Genomic DNA, 26,628 nt, shown 5'->3' on the forward strand with positions numbered 1-26,628 from the left:
AGCATTCGTGTGAAACTGAAAGCGCGAACCACTGCTTTTAATCAGGGCAAGGTGTCTGGTAACATGACCGAATACAAACAGTGCAGCTATTCCCTCCGCAAGGCTATCAAACAAGCTAAGCGTCAGTACAAAGACAAAGTAGAATCTCAATTCAACGGCTCAGACACAAGAGGCATGTGGCAGGGTCTACAGTCAATCACGGACTACAGGAAGAAATCCAGCCCAGTCACGGACCAGGATGTCTTGCTCCCAGGCAGACTAAATAACTTTTTTGCCCGCTTTGAGGACAATACAGTGCCACTGACACGGCCTGCAACGAAAACATGCGGTCTCTCCTTCACTGCAGCCGAGGTGAGTAAGACATTTAAACGTGTTAACCCTCGCAAGGCTGCAGGCCCAGACGGCATCCCCAGCCGCGCCCTCAGAGCATGCGCAGACCAGCTGGCCGGTGTGTTTATGGACATATTCAATCAATCCCTATACCAGTCTGCTGTTCCCACATGCTTCAAGAGGGCCACCATTGTTCCTGTTCCCAAGAAAGCTAAGGTAACTGAGCTAAACGACTACCGCCCCGTAGCACTCACATCCGTCATCATGAAGTGCTTTGAGAGACTAGTCAAGGACCATATCACCTCCACCCTACCTGACACCCTAGACCCACTCCAATTTGCTTACCGCCCAAATAGGTCCACAGACGATGCAATCTCAACCACACTGCACACTGCCCTAACCCATCTGGACAAGAGGAATACCTATGTGAGAATGCTGTTCATCGACTACAGCTCGGCATTCAACACCATAGTACCCTCCAAGCTCGTCATCAAGCTCGAGACCCTGGGTCTCGACCCCGCCCTGTGCAACTGGGTACTGGACTTCCTGACGGGCCGCCCCCAGGTGGTGAGGGTAGGCAACAACATCTCCTCCCCGCTGATCCTCAACACTGGGGCCCCACAAGGGTGCGTTCTGAGCCCTCTCCTGTACTCCCTGTTCACCCACGACTGCGTGGCCACGCACGCCTCCAACTCAATCATCAAGTTTGCGGACGACACAACAGTGGTAGGCTTGATTACCAACAACGATGAGACGGCCTACAGGGAGGAGGTGAGGGCCCTCGGAGTGTGGTGTCAGGAAAATAACCTCACACTCAACGTCAACAAAACTAAGGAGATGATTGTGGACTTCAGGAAACAGCAGAGGGAACACCCCCCTATCCACATCGATGGAACAGTAGTGGAGAGGGTAGCAAGTTTTAAGTTCCTCGGCATACACATCACAGACAAACTGAATTGGTCCACTCACACAGACAGCATCGTGAAGAAGGCGCAGCAGCGCCTCTTCAACCTCAGGAGGCTGAAGAAATTCGGCTTGTCACCAAAAGCACTCACAAACTTCTACAGATGCACAATCGAGAACATCCTGGCGGGCTGTATCACCGCCTGGTATGGCAACTGCACCGCCCTCAACCGTAAGGCTCTCCAGAGGGTAGTGAGGTCTGCACAACGCATCACCGGGGGCAAACTACCTGCCCTCCAGGACACCTACACCACCCGATGTCACAGGAAGGCCATAAAGATCATCAAGGACATCAACCACCCGAGCCACTGCCTGTTCACCCCGCTATCATCCAGAAGGCGAGGTCAGTACAGGTGCATCAAAGCTGGGACCGAGAGACTGAAAAACAGCTTCTATCTCAAGGCCATCAGACTGTTAAACAGCCACCACTAACACTGACACTGACTCAACTCCAGCCACTTTAATAATGGGAATTGATGGGAAATGACGTAAATATATCACTAGCCACTTTAAACAATGCTACCTTATATAAATGTTACTTACCCTACATTATTCATCTCATATGCATACGTATATACTGTACTCTATATCATCGACGGTATCCTTATGTAATACATGTATCACTAGCCACTTTATACTATACTATGCCACTTTGTTTACATACTCATCTCATTTGTACATACTGTACTCGATACCATCTACTGTATCTTGCCTATGCTGCTCTGTACCATCACTCATTCATATATCCTTATGTACATATTCTTTATCCCCTTACACTGTGTACAAGACAGTAGTTTTGGAATTGTTAGTTAGATTACTTGTTATTACTGCATTGTCGGAACTAGAAGCACAAGCATTTCGCTACACTCGCACTAACATCTGCTAACCATGTGTATGTGACAAATAACATTTGATTTGATTTGTTAGTGGGTTAACTGCCTTGTTCAGGGGCAGGTCAGTCATAATTATGGCTAAACCCTGCCAGACAGATTTTTACCTTGTCACCTCGGGGATTCGATCCAGCAACCTTTCGGTTACTAGTCCAACGCTCTAACCACTAGGCTACCTGCCACGACCAGGGTCTTTCACATATACCGTGCATATACTGTACATAAGACATAACCTAAATCCAATATAAAACCAGTCAAATAACAACACAACTATTCAAGAAAAACTATTACATTCCTCAATAAGAAGGTCCTCAATCCATATTTAAATTGCTCAAGCGGCACCAGAACATCCAGTTGTAATGTATTTTGTAGTTGGTTCCAGCAATGAGTTGCTTTAAAACTAAAATGTAGGATTTACCTAGTTCGGTGGAGACCCGAGGAACCTCAAGAGTTAACCAAATGGGTTTCCATGGTCAAGCAGCCGCACACAAGCCTAAGATCACCATTCGCAATGCCAAGCGTCGGCTGGAGTGGCGTAAAGCTCATCGCCATTGGACTCTGGAGCAGTAGAAACGCTTTATCCTAAGTGATGAATCACGCTTCACCATCTGGCAGTCCGACGGACGAATCGGGGTTTGGCAGATGCCAGAGAACGCTACCTGCCCCAATGCATAATGCCAACTGTAAAGTTTGGTGGAGGAGGGAAAATGGTCTGTGGCTGTTTTTCATGGTTTGGCCCCTTAGTTCCAGTGAAGGGAAATCTTAACGTGACAGCATACAATGACATTCTAGATGATTCTGTGCTTCCAACTTTGTGGCAACAGTTTGGGGGAGGTTTCAGCATGACAATGCCCCAGTGCACAAAGCAAGGTCCATACAGAAATGGTTTGTCGAGATCGGTGTGGAAGAACTTGACTCGCCTGCACAGAGCCCTGACCTCAACCCCATAGAACACCTCTGGGATGAATTGGAGCGCAGACTGCGAGCCGGGCCTAATCTCCCAACATCAGTGCCCGACCTCACTAATGCTCATGGCAGAACGGAAGCAAGTCCCTGCAGCAATGTTCCTTCATCTAGTGGAAAGCCTTCCCAGAAGAGTGGAGGTTGTTATAGCAGCAATGTTCCAACATCTAGTAGAAAGCCTTCCCAGAAGAGTGGAGGTTGTTATAGCAGCAATGTTCCAACATCTAGTAGAAAGCCTTCCCAGAAGAGTGGAAGCTGTTATAGCAGCAATGTTCCTAAATCTAGTGGAAAGCCTTCCCAGAAGAGTGGAGGCTGTTATAGCAGCAATGTTCCAACATCTAGTAGAAAGCCTTCCCTGAAGAGTGGAGGCTGTTATAGCAGCATAGTTCCAACATCTAGTAGAAAGCCTTCCCAGAAGAGTGGAGGCTGTTATAGCAGCAAAGGGGGGACCAACTCCATATTAATACCCATCATTTTGGAATGAGATGTTAAACTAACAGGTGTCCACATACTTTTAGCCTTGTAATATATTTTAGTATATATACTTTTAGTATTGTAATTTATATGGAATGATAGGTTAAACAAGCAGGGGTCCATGAGATGTTATACGAGCCGGAGTCCACAAACTTTTGGTCATGTAGTGGTTCCTAATCATCATAAAGATAGAACGATAAAACGTGACAAAATGACCCCACTGTTGAACTGTGAAAATGATTCAGGTTTTATTTCCATACAGTTTATCTCATGGTGAGCAACAAACATGATGTGAAGAGTGAGTGAACAACACACACAGGTGAACCTTTATATAGAGAACAGAGGTACTGACCAAAATCCTTTTAGATCCTTCAAATCTTAATTCTACATTCTTGTCTGCTGAATGCCCCAGAGTTCCTTCCACCCTGCCACAGTTTAAAATGTCATCTCTTCAACCCCAAAGAGAGAAAGGTCAAGTTTTACTTCATGCGGGTACAGTACATTAGATTTAAAAGGTAACTTCCTGCCTGTCCTATATCGAGGATTTCAGTGCAACAGTTTTTCAACAGAAATCTATCAATATGTTTGATAGATAGGTCTTGTGTTTGATCCTCCGTGACGTATACAGTAAACTTTAGGCAGTATTGTAGCAACCCTCATGTTGCAGTATTTTTAATTTAAACAGATTGTAATAGCCCGTCCTATGATACAAAACATCCATTGACAACACACACAACTAAACTAGCTAGTGGTTGGAATATTCAAATAAATAAGACCATTTTAAACATAACAACATAGTGATTGGCCCAGTAAACACAGAGTTCACTTCAATAACAACCAGTAAGAATGCGAGGTTAGTAAGAAGTGTAAGTTAAAACAATAACCGGCTTTTTTGATGGTATCGAAAAATGTGAAAGTATGACAACTATGCCAGTTTGTGTCCATGATGCCAGTCCAGGGTTATATTCATTAGTGGGTACACCATTGCAAAAAAGTGTTTCTTATTAACGGATAAGTTCAGGTAGTTCTAACCTGTTTCGACCCGTTTGCTTCCTAGTGAATACAACCCAGTCTCACACAGAGGACGTCTGAGCATCCTCGTCGGGGGCCTTGTTATTCCCTTGCATGCTCCCTGAGAAGTTGTCAGAGTCCAGCAGCTCCACGATACTATATGGAGAACAGTCCTCCAGCCCCAGCTTCCCACAGGCCCAGCCACAAAACCCCTTCTCCAGGTCGCGGACAGACAGCCACCACTCACTAAAGACCCAGGAGACCTGCGCCAGGGTGGAGTACAGAGCCAGGGACAGGGCCATGGGCATGATCAGCATGGGGTAGAAGATGATGAGGAAGGGGCAGATGGTAATCTTGTGCCAGAATGTTCTCTCCTCGTTGTAGACCAGGAACACGTTGTACCAGGTGAGCGTTCCATAGTAAAACGACGTGATGAAGGCGATAAGGAATACCAGGGGAGCACACAATAGGCTCCAGAGGATCACATGGGGGCCCTGAAAGAACCCCAAGCCACAGGAACACTTGGAGCCCTGCCCCCTCTCACACTCAGCGTCCAGACGTTCTTTAGAGAGGGCCATGTCCCGGAGTTCTCTCTCTGTTAGAGTAACGTGGATGTCTACCACCTGACCCTTCTTCTTCCCCCTGGTGATGGTGCCGGTCAAGGTCACATAACGGCTGTCTGGGGGCATGCTCCTGTCGCTCCAGCCTCCTGGAGATAAACAGCAACAACATTATGACACTAGTAAGCTCCAGCCTCCTGGAGACAAATAACAACAACATTATGACACTAGTAAGCTCCAGCCTCCTGGAGATAAACAACAACATTATGACACTAGTAAGCTCCAGCCTCCTGGAGATAAACAACAACAACAACATGATGACACTAGTAAGCTCCAACCTTCTGGAGACAAACAACAACATTATGACACTAGCAAGCTCCAGCCTCCTGGAGACAAACAACAACAACAACATTATGACACTAGTAAGCTCCAGCCTACTGGAGATAAACAACAATAACATGATGACACTAGTAAGCTCCAGCCTCATGGAGACAAACAACAACAACAACATGACGACACTAGTAAGCTCCAGCCTCCTGGAGATAAACAACAACAACAACATGATGACACTAGTAAGCTCCAGCCTCCTGGAGATAAACAACAACACAACAACAACATGATGACACTAGTAAGCTCCAGCCTCCTGGAGACAAACAACAACAATAACATGATGACACCTAGTAAGCTCCAGCCTCCTGAAGTCAAACAACAACAACATGATGAAACTAGTAAGCTCCAACCTCCTGGAGATAAACAACAACAACAACATGATGACACTAGTAAGCTCCAGTCTCCTGTAGATAAACAACAACAACAACATGAAGACACTAGTAAGCTCCAGCCTCCTGGAGATAAACAACAACACAACAACCACATGATGACACTAGTAAGCTCCAGCCTCCTGGAGACAAACAACAACAATAACATGATGACACCTAGTAAGCTCAAGCCTCCTGAAGTCAAACAACAACATCATGAAACTAGTAAGCTCCAAACTCCTGGAAATAAACAACAACAACATTATGACACTGGTATGCTCCAGCCTCCTGGAGATAAACAACAATAACATGATGACACTAGTAAGCTCCAGCCTCCCGGAGGTAAACAACAACAACAACATGATGACACTAGTAAGCTCCAACCTCCTGGAGACAAACAACAACAACATTATGACACTAGTAAAGTCCAGCCTCCTGGAGATAAACAACAACAACAACATGATGACACTAGTAAGCTCCAGCCTCCTGGAGATAAACAACAACAACAACATGATGACACTAGTAAGACAGAATACAAAAACATACACAGCACAGTTCACCAAATACATTTCAGAATGATTATTCTTTGCATAGAAGTGGGCTTGCTATCAGAGGGAAGAGGCAGCTAAACATATTGTAGTGGGAACGACATGTCAGATATCTGCTATGTTATGGAAACAACCCAACGATACACCTGTCGTACCATACCACTGATGTCTCACCTTCGCCGGTGGGTGTGTTGAGGAACTTGGCCCCCTCCTCGGTGCTCCTCTCAGCACTTCCCTCCTCTCCCACCTGCTCCTCCCCGGGCCCCCTCTCATTGTCTGAGCGATACACAATGATGGACTCAGGTCTGGGCTCCTTCCTCCTCCTCTTCCTCCGGTTGGCGGAGCCCACCTCTGCGTGGTTCCCTGATGCCTCTGACCTCTCCGACTGGAGGGAGATGAGCTGGGGGCTGTTATCCCCACTGGGCTGGGCCTCCGCCTGGGCCATACTGACTGACTAAGGGGAAAGACACCTCTCTGGGCCTTACCTCCTGACTGGGGCTGGGACACCTCTCTAGGCCTTACCTCCTGACTGGGACAACTCTCTGGGCCCTACCTCCTGACGGGGACACCTCTCTAGGCCTTACCTCCTGACTGGGACACCTCTCTAGGCCTTACCTCCTGACTGGGAGACCTCTCTAGGCCTTACCTCCTGATGGGAGACCTCTCTAGGCCTTACCTCCTGACTGGGACACCTCTCTAGGCATTACCTCCTGACTGGGACACCTCTCTAGGCCTTACCTCCTGACTGGGACACCTCTCTGGACCTTACCTCCTGACTGGCCTGGGACTAATGATCACTTGGGAAACAATGCTGCCTACACGTGTCCATTCTGTGTGAGAGCAGGTATTCCCAGAAGGAAAGCACTGACAGAATTGTACAAAGGAAAGAAACAGTCAGAATTTTAGGAGTGCTTCGAATATATTTCTGCCACTGTAATGCATCCAGTAATAACACTGGGGTTAGGTTACACTTCATGTTACTGCATTATTTAATTGAATACACTTGTTTTTCGTATCGATTTAAATGCACATTGACAATACCATTGCAAATGTATATAGGCATAGAAAACGACATTTCATATAATTTAATGAATGAAAGGGTTGTCCGCGTCGACACCATTTTCTGCAGTGGACCACGTTTACCTTACCAATGTACTAATGTAACCTCACCACGGCTTTGACAACGATGGATCCGTGAAAACCCACCATTACAAAATAAGTACATTTTCAACATGGAGGCCACATTATGCATCAATGCACCAGACAAAAGGTTTACAGTAGATTGTATCAGCATTAAATGGTAGCGGAGAAACTAACGTAAGGGGCAATGTTTTCCCTTTAAATCACATCACACCCAGATATCTGTTATTTTGTCTAAACAAATACCGGCGGCGTGGAAAACGTTTGCATTTACACTCAAAGACAATATGCCTTACCTTAAAATGGTTTACCACAGAAACTGAGGTATAGTGGTTGTGTTATTTTCGTGTGTAGTTATTTTATCCGACACCCCTTCGATAGACGTTGGTTCCACACCACTACGCTGTTCACCGATATAGGCAGGGTTGCCAGGACCACAAAATGTGTATCCCATTGACCGTACAAAACCAGCACAAAAGGACTAAAAATAAACATTTTTTTTTTCCAAGGGAAGAGAGGAGTTGCCACATTTATACAATAAACAATTATCCCATAATTTTACCGAGCCAATTAAGAAGGAATATCGTAACTTGTAACGCAAAATGTGGTTTACATCAAAATAATAATTATTGCGAACTAAGACATGACTTAATAAACTAATTTGATTATGTCGCAAGAGAAAAGATAATTTGCCCTTATTAAACTGCCCAGATAATTTTCTATCAGTGGATGATTTATCTAATTTGACTGCTCTGATTAAGCAATAAGGCATGACGGGGTATGGTGCTAAGGGCTGTTCTTGACATGACCCAACGTGGAGTGATTAAACAATAAGGCACGAGGACAGCACCATCGCGGAAAGAGATGGGGTGCCTTGTGAGGATCCACTGACAAGTGGCTAATCTGCCTTTGCCATCCGTTCTATTGGCCAGCATACAATCACTGGATAATAAATTGGATGACCTAAAAGCACATATATCCTACCAACGGACATTAAAAACTGTAAAATCATATGTTTCACAGAGTTGTGGCTGGATGACGACATGAATAACATACAGCTGGCGGGTTATACACTCTATCGGCATGACAGAACAGCAGCCTCTGGTTAGACAAGGGGTGGCGGTCTATGTATATTTGTAAACAACAGCTGGTGCACGATATCTAAGGAAGTCTCGAGGTTCTGCTCGCCTGAGGTAAAGTATCTCATGATAAGCTGTAGACCAAGTTATCTACCTAGAGAGTTTTCATCTGTAGTTTTCGTAGCTGTCTACATACCACCACAGACCGATGCTGGCACTAAGACCGCACTCAATGAGCTGTATAGGGCCATAAGCAAACAGGAAGACACTCACCCAGAGGTGACACACCTAGTGGCCAAGGACTTTAATGCAGGGAAACTTAAATCAGTTTTACCAAATGTGCAACCAGAGAGAAAAAAATCTAGACCACCTTTACTCCACACACACAGAGACGCGTACAAAGCTCTCCCTCACCCTCCATTTGGCAAATCTGAACATAATACCATCCTCCTGATTCCTGCTTACAAGCAAAAACTAAATCAGGAAGCACCAGTGACTCGGTCAATAAGAAAGCAGTCAAATTAAGCAAATGCTAAGCTACAGGACTGTTTTGCACAGACTGGGGATATGTTCCGCAATTCTTCCGATGGCATTGAGGAGTACGCCACATCAGTCACTAGCTTCATCAATAAGTGCATCGATGATGTCGTCCCCACAGTGACTGTAAGTACATACCCCAACCAGAAGCCATGGATTACAGGCAACATCCTCACTGAGCTAAAGGCTAGAGCTGCAGCTTTTTAGGAGCGGGACTCTAACGCGGAAGCTTCTTAGAAATCCCGCTATGTCCTCCGACGAACCATCAAACAGGCATAGCGTGGACTAAGATTGAATCATACTACACCGGCTCTGACAAGCGTCGGCTTGCAAACTATTACAGATGACAAAGGGAAGCACAGCTGAGAGCTGCCCAGTGACACAAGCCTGCCAGACGAGCTACATTTCTTCTATGCTCACTTCGAGGCAAGTAACACTGAAACATGCATGAGAGCATCAGCTGTTCCGGATGACTGTGTGATCAAGCTCTCCGCAACCAATGACCTTTAAACAGGTCAACAATCACAAGGCCGCAGGGCCATACAGATTATCAGGATGTGAACTCCTAGCATTCGCTGACCAAATGGCAAGTGTCTTAACTGACATTTTTAACCTCTCCCTGTCTGAGTCTGTAATACCAACTAGTTTCAAGCCGACCACCACTATGGTGGTGCCTGTGCCTAAGAACACAAAGGTAACCTACCTAAATGACAACCAACACGTAGCACTCACATCTGTAGCCATGAAGTGCTTTGAAAGGCTGGCCATGACTCACATCAACACCATTATCCCAGAAACCCTAGAACCACTCCAATTTGCATACCGCCCCAACAGATCCACAGATGATGCAATCTCTATTGCGCTCCACACTGCACTTTATCCACCTGGACAAAAGGAACACTTATGTGAGAATGCTATTCATTGACTACAGCTCAACGTTCAACACCATAGTGAACTCAAAGCTCATCACTAAGCAAAGGACCCTGGGACTTAACACCTCCCTCTGCAACTGGATCCCGGACTTCTTGACGGGCCGCCCCCTGGTGGCAAGGGTAGGTAACAACACATCAGCCACGGGGGCCCCTCAGGGTGTGTGCTCAGTCCCCTCCTGTACTCCATGTTCACTCATGACTGCACGGCCAGGCACGACTCCAACACCCTCATTAAGTTTGCCGATGACACAACAGTGGTAGGCCTGATCACCGACAACGACGAGACAGCATTAAGGGAGAAGGTCAGAGACCTGGCTGTGTGGTGCCAGGATAACAACCTCTCCCTCAATGTGATCAAGACTTGTGATTGTGGACTACAGGAAAAGGAGGACAGTGCATGCTCCCAATCTCATCGACGGGGCTGTAGTGGAGCAGGTTGAGAGCTTCAAGTTCCTTAGTGTCCACATCACCAACAAACTAACATGGTCAAAGCACACCAAGACAGTCGTGAACAGGGCATGACAAAACCCATTCCCCCTCAAGAGACTGAAAAGATTTGGCATGGATACTCAAATCCTATAAAGGTTCTACAGCTGCACCATTGAGAGCATCCTGACTGGTTACATTACTGCCTGGTATGGCAACTGCTTGGCCTCCGACCGTAAGGCGCTACAGAGGGTAGTGTGAACAGCCCAGTACATCACTGGGGCCAAGTTTCCTGCCATCCAGGACCTCTATACCAGGCGGTGTCAGAGGAAGGCAATAAAAATTGTCAAAGACTCCAGCCACCCTAGTCATAGACTCTTCTCTCTGCTACCGCATGGCAAGCGGTACCGGAGCACCAAGTCTAGGTCCAAGAGGCTTCTAAACAGATTCTACCCCAAAGCCATAAGATGACTGAACATCTAGTCAAATAGCTACCCAGACTATTTGCATTGCCCCCACACACTGCTGCTACTCTCTGTTATTATCTGTGCATAGTCATTTTAATAACTCTACCCACATGTATATATTTTACCTTAATTACCTCCACTAACCGGTGCCCCCGCACATTGTACCCTAACACCCTGTATATAGTCTCCACATTGACTCTGTACTGTAACACCCTGTATATAGCCTCAACATTGTACCAGTACCCCCTGTATATAGCCTCCACATTGACTATGTACCGGTACCCCCTGTATATAGCCTCCACATGGACTCTGTACCGGTACCCCTGTATATAGCCTCCACATTGTACCAGTACCCCCTGTATATAGCCTCCACATTGACTCTGTACCAGTACCCCCTGTATATAGCCTCCACATTGACTCGTACCGGTACCCCCTGTATATAGTCTCCACATTGACTCTGTACCGGTACCCCCTGTATATAGCCTCCACATTGACTCTGTACCGGTACCCCCTGTATATAGCCTCCACATTGACTCTGTACCGGTACCCCCTGTATATAGCCTCCACATTGACTCTGTACCGGTACCCCCTGTATATAGCCTCCACATTGACTCTGTACCGGTACCCCCTGTATATAGCCTCCACATTGACTCTGTACCGGTACTCCCTGTATATAGCCTCCACATTGACTCTGTACCGGTACCCCCTGTATATAGCCTCCACATTGACTCTGTACCGGTACTCCCTGTATATAGTCTCCACATTGACTCTGTACCGGTACTCCCTGTATATAGCCTCCACATTGACTCTGTACCGGTACCCCCTGTATATAGCCTCCACATTGACTCTGTACCGGTACTCCCTGTATATAGCCTCCACATTGACTCTGTACCGGTACCCGCTGTATATAGCCTCCACATTGACTCTGTACCGGTACCCCCTGTATATAGTCTCCACATTGACTCTGTACCGGTACTCCCTGTATATAGCCTCCACATTGACTCTGTACCGGTACTCCCTGTATATAGCCTCCACATTGACTCTGTACCGGTACTCCCTGTATATAGCCTCCACATTGACTCTGTACCGGTACTCCCTGTATATAGCCTCCACATTGACTCTGTACCGGTACCCCCTGTATATAGCCTCCACATTGACTCTGTACCGGTACTCCCTGTATATAGCCTCCACATTGACTCTGTACCGGTACTCCCTGTATATAGCCTCCACATTGACTCTGTACCGGTACTCCCTGTATATAGCCTCCACATTGACTCTGTACCGGTACTCCCTGTATATAGCCTCCACATTGACTCTGTACCGGTACTCCCTGTATATAGCCTCCACATTGACTCTGTACCGGTACTCCCTGTATATAGCCTTCACATTGACTCTGTACCGGTACCCCCTGTATATAGTCTCACTATTGGTATTTTACTGCTGCTCTTTAATTATTTGTTACTATTATTTTTTGAGGTATTTTTCTTAAAACTGCATTGTTGGTTAAGGGCTTGTAAGTCGGCATTTCACCGTAAGGTCTGTTGTATTCGGCCCATGTGACAAATAAAATTTGTTCTTAACATGACACAACGTGGAGTGCCTGGATACAGCCATATATTGGCTATGTACCACAACCCCCCAGGGTGCCTTATTGCTATTATAAACTGGTTACCAATGTAAAAGTCATTTTTTGTCATACCCATTGTATACGGTCTGATATACCACGTTTTTTGTCCAATCAGCATTCATGGCTCAAACCAAGTTTATAATTGTAAATAAATCCATTTTACGCATGTGCATAACTATAGATAAATCTGACAAGAGAGTTTGAATGAGGAAAGTTGGACAGAGGAAATCTCTGAGTAAGAAACATTTTGACGAATTAAAAAAAACGCATGTTAGGCTATTTTCTGCCAATTCTGCCGTTAATATGTGCCAGATGTTAAGACTACAAACAGTTAGAAATGGCCCATTTAATTTCAATAGGCATAGGCTACATACTAAAATCTGTGTTTATGATTGTAATTCAACTTTGCCATGGTTTGCTTAGTTAGATGTATTTAGCCTATAGCCCCTGATAGGTCTACATCTCATATATATCAGATAGTCTACAGTAGCCTAGACAAGATGATTTCAGCAGCTTGCTTAGCTCAAATTAACAGAGTAATTTATTCAACATGAATAGTGTGGCGATTTCGAGGTAAGAAGTACTTGTGTTTCCCAATAGCCAGCTGGAACAGACTACTGAGGCTGTGGTCATCATTTCAATCACTGAATTAAATAATAATATGTAAATTAACCAAATGTGCTTGTCAACAACAGCCAGAGTTTATTTTTTTAAAACCTTTAGCCTAATCTCACTGACTGTTACTGTCAATCTGTGATAGAGCTTTAATAACTGCCAATTTAATGAACTAAACAAGGTTACAACAACAACAATAACATAAGGTTACAACAACAATAAACTGAAGTTACAGGCTATATATTCAATGTGTTTTGACAGGTCCAGGTAAACTACACAAGTGGCACAAATTGATCTGCAAGGACTCCAGTTATATAGTCATTCCAACATCAACCCATGAATCAAGTGGTAGCCCACTATGGAATATAAATAGGCTACTTGATGGCCAACAGATGCAAATGTATCATTCTCCACATTTAAATGTCAATTTCATTGAGTACTTTTCCTCATCACAGAAGCACGAGAGGGAGTTCCAAAACCTCAATTTCAAAATGTCCACTTGCGCATTATGACAAGTTAAATAGCAAGCAATTTAGCCAGTAGTGGACTAAACTACATGCTGCTGTGCACTAACAAGACACACACACCCCTCCGGCCCTCCCCACCACCCACTCACTCAGCAACAGACTGCTCCTGCCTGAGAAACGCCATGGCGGCCGCGGTGCAATTTAGTAGCCCCAAAACCGGCAACCCGTTAACAATACATTTTCAACCGCAACATCGTTTTCAAAGTAGCCCGATTTGACTGAAAACTGCGGATATGGCAACCCTGGGTGTGGGATTCCAGATGGGCGTCGTAAACTGTATTCCAGAATACCATTAACCCCGCCCCTCCACCGCTGTCCTGGCCAATCCCGTGTAGATATGGAACTGCGATGAAAACGCTAATCCACAGCAAGGTTTGCCTGGGAGAGGGGAGGATTGCGTTGAAGGACTGCGGATGCGGTGAAGATGGCGGACAAGGGAAAAAGGAAGAAACTGGAAGATAGTATGAATAAATATGAAGCGGGCAGTGGCGATTTTAGCATATCAATCTTGGTGGGACAAAAAATAAAATAAATGGGATGCATGCCAGCAAAACCACTGCACAACACAAAAAAATACATGAATTTCACTATAACGGTGACCACAAACTGTTAGGGCCTGTATAAAGCTGTCCCAACATCTTACCACTGCTACACCTGTCTATCAGCGGACTAATTTACTGCCTTTAAAAAAAACATAGCTGATATGGCTGACTTGCTTAAACAAATGTGGTTTCTACTGATAATTGAGATGTACAAACTATGGCATAAGGGGACGACAAGCGGATAAGAGGCAGTCCGTGACGTACGGACGTAGACAATATAACTATTTGTTTAGCACTTTTGAAATGTACAGCGACAGAATTCAGAAATGGGTCGTTCTCTGTACACCAAGTCAGAACCGTAGGATAAATAAAGGTGTCATTTAAGCAGACAATGAAAGCTCTTACAATATTCAATGATTTCACTTCTCTAAAACAGAAGGCACCACCAAGTAGGTGGTGCAGAAGGCACCACCAGAAGGCAGAAGGCACCACCAAGTAGGTGAAATTAAGAGGTGAAAATAGACCAAATTATTAGGGTGAGGCATATTTTTTACCTTTATTTTACTAGGCAAGTCAGTTAAGAACAAATTTCTTGTTTTCAAAGAACGACAGATTTGTACCTTGTCAGGATTTGAACTTGCAACCTTTCAGTTACTAGTCTGGGATTTGAACTTGCAACCTTTCGGTTACTAGTCCAATGCTCTAACCACTAGGCTACCCTGCTGCCCCAGGGTATGGGCTACTAACAGCTTACTACACAATATACACTTAGTAGTGCTTTCTTAGCTACAGTATACATATCTCCCTGGCATATTACACCATTTATACAGCAGCATACAATACATTTTTGGACTCACCTTGTTGTGCTGTGCTCACTTGAACAGGAAGGTGGCATGGTGGTCCTTTGTGGGCAAATTTTGTCATTAAAGTCTGGTATTCTCTGGATTTTTTTCAAAACAACTGGGAACTTGGGGGGAAAAAACTAGGTCGAATCATGATGGCGTCATTGATCTTCAGGTCGTAGCTCTAGAAAGAAGCCAGATTTACAATTCTGAGTTGGATGACCGTTCAAAACTTATTTTCCACAGTAGGAGCTCGTTTATTACCGACTTCCCAGTTGTCTTGAACTCACTGAAGTCAAGTTTTCGCAGTTCTGAGTTAACAGTTGTTTTGAGCACGGCACAAAGCATGCTTCATTGACAGCATGGCCAATGTTGAATGTTAATCATTTTAAACTTGGAAAAGAGCCCCTTAATACCAGATTTGGGACCATAAAGCCACTGTCACTGATTCCTTCCAATCCACTCATTGTTAAATTTGCAATTTCCACCTTGTTGTGTAATGGTTATGTTCAATGGCTGATGAGAACCGATACAGTCTATTTATCTATCTATCATTATTTCTCTTCTAAAAGGGATTTGCCAGTAGATTGTCGACTAGATTCATGATGAGATTTTGAAAGAAAGATGTTGACATGATAAATCCAATCAAAGCTACTGTAGATATAACATGATTTGACATCCTTTTTTTCTGTGGCCAATGACCTTGAGCCTTTTTGGATGGGCACCTCTCATGTAACTCCATGGCAGCACCCAAATGGCTTGAATTGTTTTGCTCTAACCATAGACTTAGTAATGACGTAGTGTCCCCATGAGTGACAGAACACTGAACCAATCACTGTGAAATACTTATTATTTCCCCACCACCACAGAAACCACTGAGTCAGGCTGATTCACCTGCATTTTGGAGCTGCTTTACTCAAGAAAACAAAGAAGAGACCATGTTTGTATGCGGCTTTATTAGCTCATTCTACTTCATTTTAAAATATTTTTTACATTGATACTGATATGTGACACGTATTAATGCCAAAATGACATGCAAAACAGGCAGGTTTTGTCACTTCAGTTAGTGCTAAATACGGCTGCTAGAATCCTGACTAGAACCAAAAACTTGGATCATATTACTCCAGTGCTAGCCTCCCTACACTGGCTTCCTGTTAAGACTAGGGCTGATTTCAAGGTTTTACTGCTAACCTACAAAGCATTACTGTCTCTCTGACCCAGATGTTTTTTGGGGGTCAAGTTTAAGGAGCTCCTTTAGCACCTCGGACGCAGTGACCGCCTGCAGGGAGAAACTTTGTAGCGGGGAAAAAGAGGGAGAAGCATCGAGCATAGTCACATTAGAAGGGGTGGGAGATTAGGACATTTTGGACGGGCAAGGAGCCATGGCTGAGTCAAATAGGAATCCTGACTTAATGAAGTGGTGATTAAAGAGCTCAGCCATGTGCTTCTTGTCAGTTACAACCACATCATCAACTTTAAGGGACATGGGCAGCTGTGAGGAGGAGGGTTTATTCTCCAGATCTTTAACCGTTTTCCAGAAGTTCTTGGGGTTAGACCCACAGAGAGAGAACGGCTTCTTAAAGTAACTAACTGGCCTTGTAACGGCTGTCGTGGGAAGAAGGTGAGGACCAAAGCGCAGCATGGTAAGTGTTCATCTTATTTAATGAAAAAACTGAACACTGAATGACAAACAACAAATAAACAACCAAAACAGTTCTGTCTGGTGCAGACACACTAAGACTGAAAATAACCACCCACAAAACACAATGGAAAACAGGCTACCTAAATATGGTTCTCAATTGACAGCTGCCTCTGATTGAGAACCATACCAGGCCAAACACAGAAATAGAAAATCATAGACAAACTAACATAGACAACCCACCCAATTCACGCCCGGACCATACTAAAACAAAAGACAAAACAAAGGAACTAAGGTCAGAACGTGACAGTACCCCCCCCCCCCCCCCCCCCCCAAAGGTGCGGACTCCGGCCGCAAAAGCCAAACCTATAGGGGAGGGTCTGGGTGGGTGTCTGTCTGCGGTGGCGGCTCTGGCACGGGACGTGGACCCCACAACACCATAGTTCTGCTCCGCCTCTCCGGCAGCGCCGGACGGACAGACGGGAGACTCCGGCAGCGCCGGACGGACAGACGGGAGACTCCGGCAGCGCCGGACGGACAGACGGGAGACTCCGGCAGCGCCGGACGGACAGACGGGAGACTCTGGCAGCGCCGGACGGACAGACGGGAGACTGGCAGCAGGAGGAAGGCTCAGGGAGTGCTGGACAGGCGGGAGCACATGTAGGGAGGAGATGGAGAGACAGCCTGGTGCGGGGGGCTGCCACCGGAGGGCTGGTGTGTGGAGGCGGCACCGAACAGACCGGACCGTGGAGGCGCACTGGAGGTCTCGCGCAGCGAGCCTGCCCAACCTTACCTGGTTGAATGCTCCCCGTAGCCAGGCCAGTGCGGCGAGGTGGAATAGCCCACACTGGGCTGTGCTGGCGAACCGGGGATACCATGCGTAGGGCTGGTGCCATGTACACCTGCCCGAGGAGACGCACTGGAGACCAGATGCGTTGAGCCGGCTTCATGGCACCTGGCTCGATGCCCACTCCAGCCCGTCCGATACAAGGCGCTGCAATGTACCGCACCGGGCTATGCACACGCACCGGGGACACCTCACGGCATAACACGGCGCCTGCCCGGTCCCACTCTCTCCACTGTATGCACGGGGAGTTGGCTCAGGTCTTCTACCTGACTTAGCCACACTCCCCGTGTGCCTCCCCCCAATACATTTTTGGGGCTGCCTCTCGGGCTTCCAACCACGCCACCGTGCTGCCTCCTCATACCACCGCCTTTCGGCTTTCACTGCCTCCAGCTCAGCCTGGGGCGGCGATATTCTCCAGCCTGTGCCCAGGGTCCCTTGCCGTCCAAAATCTCCTCCCATGTCCAGGAGTCTTGCGATTCCGGCCGCTGCTGCTGCCTGTTACCACGCTGCTTGGTCCTTTCTTGGTGGGTGGTTCTGTAACGGCTGTCGTGGGAAGAAGGTGAGGACCAAAGCGCAGCGTGGTAAGTGTTCATCTTATTTAATGAAAAAACTGAACACTGAATAACAAACAACAAATAAACAACCAAAACAGTTCTGTCTGGTGCAGACACACTAAGACTGAAAATAACCACCCACAAAACACAATGGAAAACAGGCTACCTAAATATGGTTCTCAATTGACAGCTGCCTCTGATTGAGAACCATACCAGGCCAAACACAGAAATAGAAAATCATAGACAAACTAACATTGACAACCCACCCAATTCACGCCCTGACCATACTAAAACAAAAGACAAAACAGAGGAACTAAGGTCAGAACGTGACAGGCCTTCCGGATAACCACATATTTCTAATATATATAGAAATATTTATATTTCTTGCCTGAACATGCATCTGCCGAGCCTTTCGCCAAATGCAATTCTTGAGGTGGAGTAACTCTGCAAGATCACGGTCGAACCAGGGGCTAAACCTGTTTTTAATTCTCATTTTATTCATGGGGGCGTGTTAACAATACCACTGAAAATATAAAAAAAAGAAGGTCCAAGCGTCTTCGACAGAGGGGATCAAGGTGATTCTATACCATTTTATAGAGGCCAGATCATGAAGGAAGGCTTGCTCAGTAAAGTTTTTTTAGCAAGCGTCTATGACACATCAGGACAGGTCGTTTCACTGAGCAGCCATTACGAACACAGGCTGTAAAAACAGTGATCAAGGTCATTCCAGAAAACAACAGACTGATACCTGCTACTCATCAAGAAGAGTAGCCTTTTCTGGGCGTTTGGAGTCGGCAGGGTAGCCTAGTGGTTAGAGCGTTGGACTAGTAACCGGATGGTTCAAATCCCCGAGCTGACAAGGTACAAATCTGTCATTCTGCCCCTGAACAGGCAGTTAACCCACTGTTCCTAGGCTGTCATTGAAAATAAGAATTTGTTCTTAACTGACTTGCCTAGGTAATAATACCTTGTGGGATTGGTGATAATCTGAGAAGGATTTAGGACTTGGTCCAGTTTAGGTCACCAAGCAGGACAAATTCAGACTTAGTGTAAGGGGCCAGGAGAGAGCTTTAGGGCAGGTAGGGTACAGGCCAGTGCTTATTGAGGACGATTGCAACAAATAACTTTTTGAAAGTTTAACCAGCAAATCAAATTGTTTAAGGTAAAGATTGCCACTCCCCCACCTTTGTAAGATCTGTCTTGCTGAAAAAGGTTATAACCAGAAAGGCTAACGGTATTCAAAACACTCTTCCTTAACCCCCCTTGGGTAGGGGGCAGTATTTTGAAATCTGGATGAAAAGCGTGCCCAAAGTAAACTGCCTGTTACTCAGGCCCAGAAGATAGGATATGCACATAGATAGAAAACACTGTAGTTTCTAAAACTGTTCAAATCATGCCTGTGAGTGTAACTGATTTGGTAGGCGAAAACCAGAGGACAAACCATCCAGGGAAAAATAAATTGAGGTCATAGGATTTTCCAATAGTTTTCTATGGGACTCCCTTATGGTTAGGAACTTGGTTGCAGTTCCTATGGCTTCCACTAAATGTCAACAGTCTTTAGAAATTGTTCAATGTTTTTCTTTTGAGAAATGAAGAAGTAGTCCTATTCATTGTAAGTATCACTCCAGGTGGACTCTACTGTTTGGTGCGTGAACAGGAAAGTGCTCCACGTTGTTTTTATCCGGTATTAGAAACAGTTTATTCCGTTTTAAATTTGATTGATTATTTACGTTTTAGGGTAATATTTGGACCAAGTTTACAGGTAACTTATTAGATACTTTGTAGGCATGTTGGGCGAGTTGAAACTGGTGTATTTCTGAATCAAACGCGCCAAATAAATTGACATTTTTGGGACATAAAGAAGGACATTATCGAACAAAAAGGACCTTTTGTGATGTTTCTGGGACATTTTGGAGTACCAACAGAATAAGATCTTCAAAAGTGAGTGTGGTGGGGGTACCTGTACCAGACAGGGGGAGACAGGCCAGGGAGAGAGGGGTGAGTGTGGTGGGCGTACCTGTACCAGACAGGGGGAGACAGGCCAGGGAAAGAGGAGTGAGTGAAGTGGAGGTACCTGTAACAGACAGGGGGAGACAGGCCAGGGCAGACGGTGAACAGATCGCCAGGTGGAATCCAAGCAGCAGTGTAGCAGGTAACGGGAGTAGGTGTCACACCCACTTGGAGGAAGCTTATATTTCTGGAGGCAGATTTCTTGTAGAAAATGCCAGTGAATGGTCTTAAACAGGAGGGCGCGTCAAAGACTCCTGCCACTTGTTGGGCCCAAAGGCCTCGACACCGTTTACTTCACACCTCGGTGCTGATGGAAGTTGTATCTGGTCTGTCCTTTCAAGCCTGGCAGCTCAGTTCCAGGTTGGATGGTGTCCTTTGGTCTCTGCTGTTTGTTAGCTAAAGCACCGTCGGTGTAGCTTGGAAAAAGGAAACCTTTGAAGCTATAATCTCTCCGGTTAATTTGGGTCAAATATGAGTTGTAGGTTATGAGTTTTGATCTGGAGCGAAAGGCCATGCTGTGGAGGGTAGCATCCTGCATATGTCCCTGCCGAAAAATCCAAGTTTATCTAACTCCAAATCTATCCTTTTGTAAAAAAACAAACATTGTGAGAGCTCACATGCAGCTGTGTTCCTCTCTCTGAGGGGGGCGTGATCTTTTAGTGGTCAACAATGATACAGTACCAGCTAAATACAGACTTCAGTGGTCCATCTTTCATTAGAACATATGCATACTTATTTATAAACGATTGTTAACATACATTATTCAAAACGCAGTTGTATTTATATTTAAAATAAAATCTGATAATCTGAGAAGAACTTTCAAATGTTTTTATTTATGACGTTACTTTATATTACATCTTTAAATCACAATGACATTAATTCACATTTCTATTTTGGCGACTATTGCTATTCTTAACATCTTGTACAGACAGACACATCCAGAATAGTAATAGCTGATTTCCAGTGTTCTACTTTGACTGTATAGGCATCAGTAATTTGTTCAGGATTACATGTAGGCACACACATGACAAGGCACACACATGACAAGGTCCCACAAGATGACAAAACAGATGGATTGTCGCACAACATTTTCATTACAATGGCAAAGAATAAACCAGTATAGACCAACTAGTGACCAGATTAGCCTTTAAACCAGTATAGACCAACTAGTGACCAGATTAGCCTTTAAACCAGTATAGACCAACTAGTGACCAGATTAGCCTTTAAACCAGTATAGACCAACTAGTGACCAGAATAGTCTTTAAACCAGTATAGACCAAATAGTGACCAGAATAGCCTTTAAACCAGTATAGACTAGTGACCAGTATAGTCTTTAAACCAGTATAGACCAACTAGTGACCAGAATAGTCTTTAAACCAGTATAGACTAGTGACCAGTAGTCTTTAAACCAGTATAGACTAGTGACCAGTATAGTCTTTAAACCAGTATAGACTAGTGACCAGTATAGTCTTTAAACCAGAATAGACCAACTAGTGACCAGAATAGTCTTTAAACCAGTATAGACTAGTGACCAGTATAGTCTTTAAACCAGTATAGACTAGTGACCAGTATAGTCTTTAAACCAGTATAGACCAACTAGTGACCAGAATAGTCTTTAAACCAGTATAGACTAGTGACCAGTATAGTCTTTAAACCAGTATAGACTAGTGACCAGTATAGTCTTTAAACCAGTATAGACCAACTAGTGACCAGAATAGTCTTTAAACCAGTATAGACTAGTGACCAGTATAGTCTTTAAACCAGTATAGACCAACTAGTGACCAGAATAGTCTTTAAACCAGTATAGACTAGTGACCAGTATAGTCTTTAAACCAGTATAGACCAACTAGTGACCAGAATAGTCTTTAAACCAGTATAGACTAGTGACCAGTATAGTCTTTAAACCAGTATAGACCAACTAGTGACCAGAATAGTCTTTAAACCAGTATAGACTAGTGACCAGTATAGTCTTTAAACCAGTATAGACCAACTAGTGACCAGAATAGTCTTTAAACCAGTATAGACTAGTGACCAGTATAGTCTTTAAACCAGTATAGACTAGTGACCAGTATAGACCAAATATCATCTGGTGTACTAGACGACAGACACAGTCCAGATATAAGGGCCTGATGTCTAGGTAGTCTCAGACACAGTACATATATAAGGGCCTGATGTCTAGGTAGTCTCAGACACAGTACAGATATAAGGACCCCTTTTTAGATAAACAGGGAAGACAGACAAGTTGGGAGTGACATTCCAGGGTTGGAGCCCAGTGCTTAGAAGCCGGTGTCTACAGTCCAGCGTTAGTATGTGTTCTAGAAGCCGGTGTCTACAGTCCAGGGTTAGTGTGTGTTCTAGAAGCCGGTGTTTACAGTCCAGGGTTAATATGTGTTTTAGAAGCCGGTGTCTACAGTCCAGGGTTAGTGTGTGTTCTAGAAGCCGGTGTCTACAGTCCAGGGTTAGTGTGTGTTCTAGAAGCTGGTGTCTACAGTCCAGGGTTAGTATGTGTTCTAGAAGCCAGTGTCGATGCTGAGAGAGCGTCGGGTCACATGTTCTATCTCTCCAGGGACGTACTCGCTGAAGCTGGTCTGGTGCTTGGCCAACATCTTCAGAATCTGATGCAGGTTCTGCCACCACTGGACCTTGGGCATCCGGTGCCTATGGGGGGAGGGGGTGGAAGAGAAATTTGACTGCCTGCTTAGAGACTAAAATGACACACACTCTAAAAACCACATTGTAAAGCACTTCATGACAACAGGTTTGGATAGATGGACAACAGCTGTGGTACTCTACTCACTCAAAGTCAGTCTGTGCCTTAAGTTCAGTCACAGGGATGAAGGACAGGACCTTCTTACTGAAGCCGATGACAGACGCTGTGTCTGGGGCGTTGACGAACACACGACCTGGAATGGTAGAAGTTGACGATTACACCTTTTGCTGCGATTACAGCTGTAAGTCGCTTGGGGTATGTCTCTATCAGTTTTGCACATCGAGAGACTGACATTTTTTCCCATTCCTCCTTGCAAAACAGCTCGAGCTCAGTGAGGTTGGATGGAGAGCATTTGTGAACAGCAGTTTTCAGTTCTTTCCACAGATTCTCGATTGGATTCAGGTCTGGACTTTGACTTGGCCATTCTAACACCTGGATATGTTTATTTCTGAACCATTCCATTGTAGACTTTGCTTTATGTTTTGGATCATTGTCTTGTTGGAAGACAAATCTCCGTCCCAGTCTCAGGTCTTTTGCAGACTCCATCAGGTTTTCTTCCAGAATGGTCCTGTATTTGGCTCCATCCATCTTCCCATCAATTTTAACCATCTTCCCTGTCCCTGCTGAAGAAAAGCAGGCCCAAACCATGATGCTGCCACCACCATGTTTGACAGTGGGGATGGTGTGTTCAGGGTGATGAGCTGTGTTGCTTTTACGCCAAACATAACGTTTTGCATTGTTGCCAAAAAGTTCAATTTTGGTTTCATCTGACCAGAGCACCTTCTTCCACATGTTTGGTGTGTCTCCCAGGTGGCTTGTGGCAAACTTTAAACAACACTTTTTATGGATATCTTTAAGAAATGGCTTTCTTCTTGCCACTCTTCCATAAAGGCCAGATTTGTGCAATATACGACTGATTGTTGTCCTATGGACAGAGTCTCCCACCTCAGCTGTAGATCTCTGCAGTTCATCCAGAGTGATCATGGGCCTCTTGGCTGCATCTCTGATCAGTCTTCTCCTTGTATGAGCTGAAAGTTTAGAGGGACGGCCAGGTCTTGGTAGATTTGCAGTGGTCTGATACTCCTTCCATTTCAATATTATCGCTTGCACAGTGCTCCTTGGGATGTTTAAAGCTTGGGAAATCTTTTTGTATCCAAATCCGGCTTTAAACTTCTTCACAACAGTATCTCGGACCTGCCTGGTGTGTTCCTTGTTCTTCATGATGCTCTCTGCGCTTTTAACGGACCTCTGAGACTATCACAGTGCAGGTGCATTTATACGGAGACTTGATTACACACAGGTGGATTGTATTTATCATCATTAGTCATTTAGGTCAACATTGGATCATTCAGAGATCCTCACTGAACTTCTGGAGAGAGTTTGCTGCACTGAAAGTAAAGGGGCTGAATAATTTTGCACGCCCAATTTTTCAGTTTTTGATTTGTTAAAAAAGTTTGAAATATCCAATAAATGTCGTTCCACTTCATGATTGTGTCCCACTTGTTGTTGATTCTTCACAAACAAATACAGTTTTATATCTTTATGTTTGAAGCCTGAAATGTGGCAAAAGGTCGCAAAGTTCAAGGGGGCCGAATACTTTCGCAAGGCACTGTATATCTACCACCCTGTTTCCACGGCTACATGTTGTTGAATCAGAGATAAAGCTCCTCCTCTTATAGTGTCTTCATAGTTCACTACTTTAACCAGAGCCTTGGCACCCTATTCCCTTCATAGTTCACTACTTTAACCAGAGCCTTGGCACCCTATTCCCTTCATAGTTTACTACTTTAACCAGAGCCTTGGCACCCTATTCCCTTCATAGTTCACTACTTTAACCAGAGCCTTGGCACCCTATTCCCTTCATAGTTTACTACTTTAACCAGAGCCTTGGCACCCTATTCCCTTCATAGTTTACTACTTTAACCAGAGCCTTGGCACCCTATTCCCTTCATAGTTCACTACTTTTAACCAGAGTCCTATGGGCCGTAGTCAAAAGTAGTGCACTATGTAGGGAATAGGGTGCCATTCGAGACACATCCAGTACCTTGTCTGAAGTTGTTGATCATCTTCTCTGTGAGCCACTGCACAGCCTTCACACCCAGCTTGGTGCCACAGTTTCTGTCGAAGGGTGTTGGTGCACCTCCCTAGAACGACAGGTGAGAGAAAGAAAACAGAAAACAGAAAACAGAACAGAAAGAAAAACTTCTAGGAACCATATTTGATCATTCATACACTTCACATTCTACATCATCTAAGTCTATCCCCTCATTTCCTGATCAACAAGCTCATCATCCTTTTAATATAAGGTTGCATTTTAACATGTAAGCATTAACAGTGTGGTTGTGTTTGTTCCGTACCTGCTGGAGGTGCCCCAGCACGTTGACCCTACAGTCGAAGATGCCCTTCCCCTCGGCAGAATACAGCTTGTGGATGAAATCAGTGGTGTAGTGAAGGTGACACTTCTCATTCCTACAGAGACAGAACCATCAAGATCCTATCATTCACTATAACTGTCCTACAGAAACAGAACCATCGAGATCCTATCATTCACTATAACTGTCCTACAGAGACAAAACCATCGAGATCCCATCATTCACTATAACTGTCCTATAGAGACAGAACCATCGAGATCCTATCATTCACTATATTAACTACCCCTCTGGATGTCTTGTTGTTAACCTCTATAATGGTGTCTTGTGGTTAACCTCTATAATGGGGTCTTACCTCAGCACCAGACCCCTCTGGATGTCTTCCTTCATCTTCTCTGCGAGATGCTCCACGTTAGTCTGAAAGGCCAGGGTCGTATTTATTAAGACTACATGGATCATGTATCACTCTGTTCAGGAAGTCTAACCTACAGTACATGGATCATGTATCACTCTGTTCAGGAAGTCTAACCTACAGTACATGGATCATGTATCGCTCTGTTCAGGAAGTCTAACCTACAGTACATGGATCATGTATCACTCTGTTCAGGAAGTCTAACCTACAGTACATGGATCATGTATCACTCTGTTCAGCAAGTCTAACCTACAGTACATGGATCATTTATCCCTCTGTTCAGGAAGTCTAACCTACAGTACATGGATCATTTATCCCTCTGTTCAGGAAGTCTAACCTACAGTACATGGATCATGTATCACTCTGTTCAGGAAGCCTAACCTACAGTACATCCATATGAAATGACTGTGGTCTGTCTGGGATAAATTAAGACTGTGTGAGTGTCTGAGATGGCACCCTAGTGAAGACTGTTAGTCTGAGATGGCACCTTAGTGAAGACTGTTAGTCTGAGATGGCACCCTAGTGAAGACTGTTAGTCTGAGATGGCACCCTAGTGAAGACTGTTAGTCTGAGATGGCACCCTAGTGAAGACTGTTAGTCTGAGATGGCACCCTAGTGAAGACTGTTATTCTGAGATGGCACCCTAGTGAAGACTGTTAGTCTGAGATGGCACCCTAGTGAAGACTGTTAGTCTGAGATGGCACCTTAGTGAAGACTGTTAGTCTGAGATGGCACCCTAGTGAAGACTGTTAGTCTGAGATGGCACCCTAGTTAAGACTGTTAGTCTGAGATGGCACCCTAGTTAAGACTGTTAGTCTGAGATGGCACCCTAGTGAACTAATTTGGACCAGAGTAG

At 45.0% G+C, this 26,628-nt stretch overlaps 2 protein-coding genes across 2 annotated transcripts in view; both read right to left on the bottom strand.

The window, feature by feature from the left end:
* Positions 1-3,843: 3,843 nt before the first annotated feature.
* On the bottom strand, positions 3,844-8,172 carry tmem169b (transmembrane protein 169b). Its single transcript, XM_090216368.1, has 4 exons — positions 7,934-8,172; positions 7,159-7,361; positions 6,672-7,128; positions 3,844-5,340 (listed from the first exon to the last, which is right to left on the bottom strand). The coding sequence occupies exons 3-4, from the start codon at positions 6,940-6,942 to the stop codon at positions 4,694-4,696; spliced, it is 918 nt and encodes a 305-aa protein (XP_090072494.1). The 5' UTR covers positions 6,943-7,128; positions 7,159-7,361; positions 7,934-8,172; the 3' UTR covers positions 3,844-4,693.
* Positions 8,173-21,095: 12,923 nt separating this feature from the next.
* The window catches only part of pfkla (phosphofructokinase, liver a), a 66,381-nt gene continuing 60,848 nt past the window's right edge, over positions 21,096-26,628 (bottom strand). Inside the window, exons 18-22 of the mRNA XM_036959534.2 lie at positions 25,716-25,777; positions 25,349-25,460; positions 25,036-25,135; positions 23,079-23,184; positions 21,096-22,939 (exon numbers count right to left, since the gene is read on the bottom strand). Coding sequence (XP_036815429.2) covers positions 22,792-22,939; positions 23,079-23,184; positions 25,036-25,135; positions 25,349-25,460; positions 25,716-25,777 — 528 coding nt within the window. The 3' untranslated portion in view covers positions 21,096-22,791. The remainder of the gene's footprint in view (positions 22,940-23,078; positions 23,185-25,035; positions 25,136-25,348; positions 25,461-25,715; positions 25,778-26,628) is intronic.

The sequence above is a fragment of the Oncorhynchus mykiss genome, chromosome 22, assembly GCF_057628025.1.
Source record: "Oncorhynchus mykiss isolate SJ-2025 chromosome 22, ASM5762802v1, whole genome shotgun sequence".
NCBI lineage: Eukaryota > Metazoa > Chordata > Actinopteri > Salmoniformes > Salmonidae > Oncorhynchus > Oncorhynchus mykiss.